The sequence below is a fragment of the Micromesistius poutassou genome, assembly GCF_964030765.1.
Source record: "Micromesistius poutassou genome assembly, chromosome: 24".
Taxonomy (NCBI): domain Eukaryota; kingdom Metazoa; phylum Chordata; class Actinopteri; order Gadiformes; family Gadidae; genus Micromesistius; species Micromesistius poutassou.
In genome coordinates this window covers 4,905,730-4,916,374 of record NC_140294.1, presented here as the reverse complement: position 1 = coordinate 4,916,374, position 10,645 = coordinate 4,905,730, and the positions used below count along the sequence as shown (strand labels likewise).

General features: G+C 42.0%; 1 protein-coding gene across 2 annotated transcripts; it reads left to right on the top strand.

Moving 5' to 3' along the window:
• The first annotated feature begins 209 nt into the window (after window positions 1–209).
• LOC311369673 (nectin-1-like) lies at window positions 210–9,571 on the top strand. 2 transcript variants are annotated; one of them, XM_084487894.1, is made up of 6 exons: window positions 210–350; window positions 4,595–4,948; window positions 6,147–6,467; window positions 7,127–7,224; window positions 8,161–8,215; window positions 8,305–9,571. In XM_084487894.1, the coding sequence occupies exons 1-6, from the start codon at window positions 311–313 to the stop codon at window positions 8,442–8,444; spliced, it is 1,008 nt and encodes a 335-aa protein (XP_084344020.1). In that variant the 5' UTR covers window positions 210–310; the 3' UTR covers window positions 8,445–9,571. The 2 variants fall into 2 exon arrangements, with proteins under 2 accessions (XP_084344020.1, XP_084344021.1); XM_084487895.1 differs by lacking the exon at window positions 210–350 and adding an exon at window positions 3,428–4,503.
• Window positions 9,572–10,645: the final 1,074 nt, after the last annotated feature.

Genomic DNA, 10,645 nt, shown 5'->3' with positions numbered 1-10,645 from the left:
GAAGGACTCACCCCTTAACTTACTAACGGGAAGGAATTCATGGCTGGAAGTCTCCGGGGTAAACCCCTGATCATAGGTTTGCTCAGCTTTCAGCATCAATCTCATGCTGTCACGCCAAAAAAAATGCGTGGATCTTTTTTTTTCTTGTGTGCTCGTGCCGCCCCCCCCCCCCCCTGTAATTGTTGATTACAATCTGTGACTAACGGGTGATGGGAAGGAGTAGCTATGTCCTTTCGCTTTCGTTATATTGATTTAAAAGCTCTTCTGGAAAACCCAGTGAACAGACAACAAACAGCAAGACTCCGCAGCGATGTTGAAAGCAGCGTACCTGATCGTGTCTGTGCTGACGGGTGAGTCACCTGAAGCCGTTTTCTTTATTAATAATAATAATAATAATAATAATACTTTTCCTGTACGGCTCTCAGCGCTGGAGGTCTGCAGCTGAGTCCCTCTCAGAATTTTGGGTTATTGAGTCTGATGTGCCCTGTGACTTAGGTCCAGCAGTAGTACATTGATTGGGCTCATGTATATATTTAAGCAATAGATCACGACAGGCTGTGGTATGTTCTCATCATACCGCAGCGGAGGGACAGCGACCCCCTTAACTGTGGTATAATGAGAACATACCACTGACTGAAGTGATCTATTGCTTTTATAAAACGGTTACGTATGTTAAGTTAAGTATGGCGAAATGAAAGTCATAGGCTGGGTTGCACCAACATGGATTAACTCTTAAACTGGATTAAATCAAGGTTTAACTGTTAACCGTGTTGCACCAAACTTTAAACCTAGTTTAAACTTAATATTGATCCTGGTTATAGTTAACCCTTTGGTAATCTCACTTTAAACTCCATTTAAACTGAGATTAAATTTAAATCTGTTGCACCAGTAATTTTAAACCTGTTCTTAACCTGGTTTAACGGTTATATTAAACCACTTCTGGAGGAGGTTTATGTTAGGTTTATCACAGTTTTCTTGACAACATGGCTGTATATCTTCGTTGAATGGGGTTAGAGGAAAGAGTTCATCGCAGGAAAATTAGAGATAGGTTAAAACCAATTGAAATTCATGAAAATAGTTTTCACAGCTGCGGGATATATCAATGATTTTCTTTGACCGTTGGGGCAACCCAGCTAGAGGGTCCGTAATCATTGGTGGAAACATCCGCCTCCTCTCTCCTGCCGCGTCCTTTTTGCCTTTGCATTGTAATTCAAGGCCGACCTGTGCCGACCAGTGGCTGTGCCACTTGGGCAGGGGCCACTCATTTTCTCCCCTCTGTAAATATAGACTTGGTAAATATAGACTCTGTAAATAAAAGCAACAACTTAATCATTTATTCACGAGAGCTGGTGAATATATTGTGGTCCATCTTTATCAAGCATACATCGTGAATTTGTTCACATTTCGCCAGAATCCATCATCGCAGACACTGAACACAAACTAATCCTATTTTAATCCTTGTTTAAACTAGTTTAACTAATCCAGGGTTAAAACTAAGATGTGCAACACGTCTCTGATTAATTATAAACCAGTTTAAACCTAGATTTACTAACCCTAGATTAACCCTAAACCAGGATTAATTCAATCCATGTTGGTGCAACCCAGCCATAGACACCCTCAATTTGGAAAAGCGAGAAAGTCGGAAAAGCATTTTTTTGAACGAATACAACGGTTATGCAACACACTGTAGCGTCCTTCAGCGAGAAGGCTAGAGACGGTAGCTCGGTTCGCCGGCAATTTAGCCTACTATCGAGTTCACTCACTGTGTGCCTATTGCTTTACAACATTTCTACCCTCTCCAACAATCAACATATTTTTAGGCTTCAGTGAACTATGCTATTGCTTTTATATATAAATAAACAACAGTTCAAGTTAGGCGCGGAGTGATACTGAACTCTTATTATTATTAGTTATTATAACTCTAGTTCTATGATTGTAGGCGTAGCCGTCTAGTGGGCGGTGCCCACGTTGATTGGTGCATAGCTGAAATTTTCAGTGCGTGAGCACGTGCACAGGACAAGCCCATAAGGCGAAGCCTAGACGGCTACGCCTACAATCATAGAACTAGAGTTATAATAACATAACTATCGTTTCTGCAGTGAACGTAGACTGCTGCGGGAAACTATACTGCGATGCGTGCCTTTCCCGTTTACATTGCCCGCACCATCATACCCCTGTCCAACAATATAGGCAGGATCTAGACCAGCAACAGCAATAGCCGTGTCAATGCCTCTGCGTTTGAATGATAATGAATTAATGGAACATTGCATTTTTAATGTTTACACCAAAGATTCTAGAGAGTGTGCGCCAATCAATGAAAACTTATGCGGAATTAGAGAAAGTCTGCCCTCTTTGCAGCGCAAAGCATGTTTTCAGAAATCAGCACATTTAGATAAATACTATAGTTGTCTCACAGACACATTTTTTATTATTTTTTAATATGGAATTATTTCAGGGGGGAAAATGCCGTGAAAAAATGTACGCACTGTGCGTTCAGGATTAGGACTGACTTTTTCGTAGGCTACTCTGCTGTTGGCCTTGATGGGGAGATATTTTTTTGCTGCCACAAAATATAGTTTCATCAAACAGCATTCCTGCATCTCCCCCTCCTACAGAGTCATTTCAGCACCGTGTCAGTAGACAGTTACAAGCCTACGAACGTCGTAAGAGCAGTGCACACGCGTTCATGTTAAGAGTTCATGTCTTACGACGTTCTTAGGCTTGTAGCTGTCCACTGACACGGTGCTGAAATGGGCTCTGTAGGAGGGGGAGACGCAAGAATGTTGTAAGATTAAACTTGATTTTGTGGCAGCAAATAAATACCTCCCGATCAAGGCCAACAGTAGCCTGGTCCTACCAGAATCTCGTACTTCATTTGCACAGAGAGTCTGGCCACTCTCGATTGACAAACGTTAACTCACTTGAAGGCGGGTGTCTGTTGGAGTTTAAAACTATTTGATCTGCCCAGTGCCGCTCTGGATCTGCCATAACCAATCGCTGACGTTTGACTACAACTCAAACTAGCGCACGACCTCAACGTCAATGTTCTCAGCCTAGGCCGACATATGCTATATCAGTCCTAATCCTGAACGCACCGTGAGTAATTTTTTTCACGGCATTTTCCCCCCTGAAATAATTCCATATTAGAAAAATAAAAAATGTGTCTGTGAGACAACTATAGCATTTATCTGTGTGTTGATGTCTGAAACATGTTTTGCGCTGCAAAGAGAATTTTTCTGATTCTGCATAAGGTTTCATTGATTGGCGCGCATTCTCTAGTCTAGAATCTTTGGTGTAAACATTAAAAATACAACGTTCCATTAATTCATTATGATTCAAATGCAAAGGTATTGAAACGGCTAGCTGTTGCTGGTCTAGATCCTGCCTATATTGTTGGGCAGGGGTATGATGGTGTGGGCAATGTAAGTGGGAAAGGCACGCATCGCAGCAGTTTCCCGCAGCAGTCTACGTTCACTGCATAAACCACGCTCTCAATTTGGCGTTTGTGCACTCCACTAAGGTCAGGGATGTTTGTAACTGTCTAGACACGGTCCAATAAATAGTGACCATCATCACAGCCTCACCGAAGCGCCTACAGTGCTTTATGGCAAACAATCGCAACAAAAAACGCCTGCAGAAATTCTCCGACATCCGCTGGTCTCAGCGTGATTCATGTAGGCCTACAGTATGTCTTCTGTCATTGATCAATATGAGGACATTTTAACCACAATGGTTGAATTAAAATCAGAGGGAGACAGCAAGTGCAGTTCCCAAGCGACCTCCCACACGAGCAATGGTTTCATATGATTTTATTATATGCCTTTTGATAGGGTTGCCTTGTGACATGGCGTACATGTACATTTCATGTATTTTTGGAATTTTTAATTAAACAAATTATATTTTTGTTGACGTCTAACATGTCTCCGTCTTTGCTGTTTAAATCTAACAGTAGTCTACGCGTAATCTCGTAGACTCGTAGTCTATCGGTTACCACTTTTTTTTTTTTGGGGGGGGGGGTATTGCGAAATTGTGCCAGCTAACGAGGGCTCCAGGGGCACTCGTAGAGCGCTAAGAGCATCGTTACTATAGCCTCAGTGGAGTCACCAGCTGGACATTCCGTGGTATTGGATGTGTTTTAATAAAACACATCCAATACCACGGAATGTCCAGCTGATAGCTTCCGGAATCATAATTCTTTGGCACCGCTACTGTGTGGTAGAGGGAAGTCCGGGGAAATACATTGACTAGGGGACGTGATGTACACGGATACATAGAGGATGTGCGGTGTAGTTGTTATTTATTTTTGTTGTCATTGTACAGTTATTGACATGCACTTTAAATGCCTGCCTGCATTGTAATGTTGTTTATGATGGCTGCTATAGATGATCAGTGACTGTTTGTTGTTTTTGTTTGTCTGATGTGCTTTTGATGTGTGTTCGGTGCTGTACCACAAATTGCCTCTTTGAGGACATTCAAGTCATTCGAAAATGACAGGATAAAAAAGTAAACACTTGAAATACACTTCAACACAAATTCTGTCTGAGCATGACTGGTGTGATGATAACCTGACGGTCGGGACTCTGTTGCTCCACAGCCGGCGTCCACGCACTGCCACTGCTCCCCGCGGGGGTCTTAACGGTGGACTTTGGGCAGGATGCGGAGCTCAACTGGCTGCTGCCGGGGTCTGACCGTGTCATGCAGGTCACCGTGCAGAAGAGTCTGAAGACCGGCAACGCTTCTCCTGAGCACATCGGGAGCTACAGCAAGCAGCGTGGACCGATGATATCTGAACCGTTCCAAGGCAGAGTCGAGTGGCACCTTCTGTCCACCTCCGCCCCGGCCATCACCATAAAGAACGCGACGTGGAGCGACGAGGCGTGTTACAGATGTACCTTTAATGTCTACCCTTCTGGCTCCAAAATCCAGATCACCTGTCTCAGTGTTCAAGGTAAACCTCATCTAGCTCCATTTTCTGCGTTTTTGAAAGTTTTTATTTTTTCATTTTTCATTTTCCATAACAAGGCTACATTCCTAAACTTATTATAGACAATATCAATGAAAGATCTAGAACAAAGCTAACCTAAACTGAAACAAAATCTAAATCTAAATATAGAAAATAATAACACACATGGAACAAGGCCATACCAAAACACAGGGTGGGGTGAGTTATGGGATCCAGCGCCTCCCAGAACAGCCGACAACAATATCAAGGAACAAGTTCACTCTATCTCTGACAAGTTAAACTATGAGCTTAAACCGGTGTTCATGGTCATGATTAAAAAAAGCCGTCAAACTGTAACTGATCCATCGGGATCAGTTTCCACCACAAGCAGTCATTGATATTCCAGTGCTTTTATGGTTGACTATGTTTTTTTCTTTTCCATTTGCACCACGTCACCATGGGCAGACTTGCTCTGCACAACAACAGCACTCCTAGTCCGCATTTGACATAATAATAATAATTATCTTTTTGCCTTTAGACTTTAGGACGCAGAGTAGGAGTGAATATTTTCAAGGATGCCGTTTAGGTTAGAGATTGTGAGTTTGGGTATTAGGTTAGAAATGCTTAAGTTTAGGTATTGGGTTAAAGATAGTTACGTTTAGGTATTAGACTGAACTCGGATAAATTTGCTAAGCTCGCTATCTTAAAACGAAAATTCAGCCTTTCCCTGAATCCTGAATAAACATATCCGGTTAACCTGGTAATCAAGCTTCTTGAAACAGGGCCAAGAAGTACACCCTTGCTTTATGGCCCTTCAAGAAAGAACCATAGATTTCCGTAGCAAATACTCTCAAGCCGCAGACAAGAAGCAGAGGTAGTCTTCAATTCACGATTCTCTTGGCTGTCACCATGCCCAACGTCAGAGCTCAGTAACTCATTATAGGGCAGATAAAGAGCATCCTTTAAGCAGTAAAACAAAGCCAAGTGGCAGACTGGAGCAATCCCCCTCACACACTGTAGTACATTTGATGTAGACATCAAAAATGTCTGCACAATTTTTGGAAAATTCGTAACCATCTTAACTACATAGCCACAGGGGGATATGCACAAGCGCTGGGGTGTAACATGCCCCCCCCCCCCTATTTCAGAAGTATAAATAGATCAAACAAACAAGATAAACAAGACTGCCTTGTTTTTTATCCAGGTATATCAAACATAACGACGGATGTGAAACAAACCCAGCCCAGAGAACTGGTGGTCAGCTGTTCCGCTACGGGGAAACCAGCGCTGAACATCAGTTGGGACACCGCCGGGATCGATAACACCACAGAAACCGACGGTCTCCAGATAGAAAACGCTGACACCACAGTCACCGTCAGCAGTGAGCTGACCCTGGTGCTGCCCGTCTCAGCGGACGCGGTGGGCTGTCTGGTCGACGGTGGCCCCAGCGGGCCGAGGCGGGAGCAGATCTCACTCCCTCTTTTAAAGGAAGGAAGAGACGGAGAAGAGAAGGAGATGGAGACTGGTACGTAGAATAGTAGGACCACCATCGATGCAATAACAATGGGCAATTACGGCCTCTATAGGCTTATGTCAGAATGGTTCTGGGAAGAGAGTTTGAGGTCGGAGGGTGGAACGTGGGGTCTAAGGGCCTCCGAAAAGGGGGTGGCAGTAGCACAGGAGGTAGCGAGGGTTGACTGGTAACCAGAAGGTTGCTGGTTCGATCCCCGGCTCCTCCTAGCTGAGTGTCGAGGTGTCCCTGAGCGAGACGCCTCACCCTGACTGCTCCTGACGAGGTGGCTGTCGCCCTGCGTGGTTGACTCCGCCGTCGGTCTGTGAATGTAAATGAATGGTTGTTAGTCGCTTCGGATAAAAGTGTCAGCAAAAATCCCCTGAATATAATGAAAAGGCCTTTTTATGCACTATGAGCACTTTGACTTTCACACACTGACATGTCTACAAGAAGAGCACTATTCCATCTGGGAGCTCTAGGCCTCCGGTTTCAGAGAAACAGAATAACTTTCACTCTTGTTTTCATGGATAATCAGGGATAGTGGGATAGCTTCAACAGCTGACTAGCAGACAACGTGCCTCCAACAACGTGGGAACAGATTTACTCTTTCATCAAATATTTAATCAATTTCCATATGATTGTCCGATTGATGACTTGGTATTTCTTTTCAGAAAGTCGAAGCTCTGCGGGCACGATCATTTGCATCATATTATCTTTGGGCATCGTGATTGCTGTCGTCATTGTTGCTATAATCCGGAAAGGAAAGAAGGTATTGTATTTCACTGTTTTATTTAGGCCTACATACCTGTTATTAAATATGTTGTTGGTAAGATTAAGGAGTTATAAAGAAAGAGTAAAAAAGAGCAGAAGAGAGCAAGATTTTGAAAGTAAACAATAATAAGAAACATCCCCTCACTGTCTGCTCCCTCCCTACCTACGTTTCTACGCTATTGATAAAGCCGGCCACACACTGGCGCCGAAGCGCCGCGTCAAAAAGAACGCCAACATTATTTCCGACGTACTAGCCCAGACCGGCAGCGGCTAGACGCGTGCCAGCGTGCGTCGGCGTGACGCCCCGCTATTCTTCATGCCACTATCCTATTCCCTAGCGTCGCCACCCCTGAAAAAGTTCTATTTCAAAGCTGTTTTGTACATCCCAGCTTGATACAAGGTCCTGTACATATGGAGATTGTTGATACTGAATATTTCCACAATGCAAAATGAATGAGCAATGACAGTAAATAAAGTAACTAACCCGTAAACAATGTGCCAGACAGGACATAAGTAACTATGAATTAATGTGACGATCATCACGCGCGGCGACGCTAGGGAATAGAACAGTGGCGTGAAGCTTAGCGGGGCGGCGCGCTTGCGAGTGTCAAGGCGTCGCCGGTGTGGGCTAGTACGTCGGAAATAACGGGAGCGTTCTTTTTGGCGCTGCGCTGTGCCGGCGGTGTGTGTTGGGCTATAATGGTGCTAGGGACGGCATTTGATGCGAAAACTGCGCAGTGTGTTGGGCTTCAAACCTACATGGTCTCATACACAGTCACGTGCAGTCGGATTTCAATCAGTCATAGCTGGCGGATGGCTAGGCCATTTCTAACAAATTATTTAATCTGATCTACAGGACCTTAAGTAGACAATTTCTTAAGATAATGTTTGTAGATTTACCTGCACTTAAACTTTTTTTTTTTTTTTTTCCCAGAGGATAACTTTCAAACAACAATACAATAGTATGTCTTCATCTATGTCTTCATGCTGTAAGTTAAACTTTGACCATTTGTAAATAAATACTTAAAGTGTTTGAAAAGATGTTAAAGTTGATCATAACTATCATTTGTTTCCTCAGGTTCTGTGGCGTTACTATCAGTAAGCAGGTACTCCAGTTGCTTACGGGCCCCGACCAATCAGGGGGCCCGTCAATCTTCGGAGGGCTCCACCCACCCCAGCGACTTAATGTTAACGCCCGTGCCCTGCATTCAGTGCTAGTTCTAAGTTTCAAATTGAGCTGAGTTGGTCCTGAGTTGCCCCCCCACCCCCCCCCCCCCCCACGCCACTGTGAAGAGAAGACGTCCGGTCAGGGAAGACGTCCAGAATTGAAAGAAGGGGCAGAAATAGCGTCTATTTTGTGTTACTAACTACAAATGTTTTCTGAAAACCATAGTCTCATAGTCAATGTATTATAATATTATTATTATATATTAATTTATATTTATTAAAAAGTTGGCCATTTAAAGGCTGGGCTTTTAAAGGGTCACAATATTTGACATTTAGCACAATTCATTGTTTTTTGCACAGTTAACATGTTTGCACTGCATGGTAATGGTTAAAAGCTGGGCTTTTAAATGGTCAACTCACAATATTTGACATTTAGCAGAATTCATTGTTTTTTGCACAGTTAACATGTTTGCACTGCACTCGCACTTCTTATTATAAATATTTATTGTAAAGGGCAAGTCAAAAATGCAACACAAAACAACCAGGAAACACTTACTGTTGTAAACTACATAAAGTGAACTAGACTTAATAGGGTTTGTCTATCGTTGACTTTTGTTCTGCCCTTCAGGCATTTCATTTAAATTATGATATTTTTCGTTTGTAAGTTTCAGTTTCTTCCAGACTTTTATTTTTTATTTTATTTGTATCTTTCAGCTGTACAGGAAGTAGGCAGGAAATGTCTAGATTCACGTTTAGAATGTGGAAAACACTAGAAGTAGCAGGTTCTTTAAAAGTGCAGACGGCAGAAATCACTTCTTATACGTATGTTGTTTCCCAGCAGAGGCATCACTTGTACGTATCTCACCTGTGTTGAAACTTACTTAATTCATTAATAGTATTCAGTTCATGATGTAAAAACAAAGTTATCAAGCTGACAATGTGACAATGTTAAAAACTATGGAAGCTACCCGAGGATTTGAACCCGAGGATGCTAATATAGGTTCAGGAGATGTTAGCAGTAAGCTGAATGTGTAATTACTATGCTAAAAGTGCTGTTTATGGAAACTAGATTGTTTTAACTAAATGCAATATGTTTGCTGTTTGTTTTCTAGTTTCACTCTCTTTCACCTATTGGGTCAGTACAATGTGAAGATTGAAAATAAATCTACTAAAAGGAATCTACCGCATTCTTCATGTTCATGATTGGAAGAGAGTTTAGCTTACTGTCTAGTTGGAGTTAGTACACCTCAGCGAGGACAGTACAACTTTCTTTGTCCCAGTTTAAGTACGGCTGGTTGATGTTATAGAACTTTGTTGCAATGCCGTTTTGGTTGACTTCACGTCATGGTGCTATAAAATATGAAACAAATGATGAAACATTGCAGTTTAGGCCAAACAAAATGTTACAAATTACTCGTTTCATTAATGGAAAATAAAATATTATATGGTGACAATATCAACATATCGTTAGTACGAGTGATATTTTGCCTCCGGGTGTGAGTGTGATCCATCCTCCATCATGTGTTGCTTTTTTGACTTGCTCTTTACAATAAGTATTTAAACACCTGCTGTCATAATATAACCCCTTTATGTGTTATAATATGCAATTGTGCACACTACTACCTACTACACTCCGGGATTTATGCTGTAGAACGATGAAATTGAACACTACATAGGTTGTTTTCAATAAAAAAAACATTTGAATAAAGCAAGCCGATCCACTTTTCCATGTTGATAAGAGCATTTAAATGAGAAAAGATAATGGGACAAAAAGAAATCAAGGGACATTTAGAATAGATAAAAATTTGTGATTAATTAATTGAGATTAATCGCGAGTTAACTGTGACATTAATGCGATTAATCGTGATTTGTGATTTATATTTTAATCGTTTGACAGCACTAATACATATATATATAGGCTATATATATATAGGCCTATATATATATAAGATATTGTGACGGTTACCTATTTAATAAATCGGAGCAGTTAACAAGAAAGTTACACGGTGAAGTTCTTCCTGTAATGTCCATGACTTCCCTCATACAGTTTTGATTGTTTGTCTGGTTGTTGTGTCTGTTCAAATGTTATGAACAGACTGTCCAGTGACAAGTAGCCTACAAAAACCATTTCACAACATTCAAGGTGTTGCGTTACATTAATGTGTGTGTGTGTGTGTGTGTGTGTGTGTGTGTGTGTGTGTGTGTGTGTGTGTGTGTGTGTGTGTGTGTGTGTGTGTGTGTGTGTGTGTGTG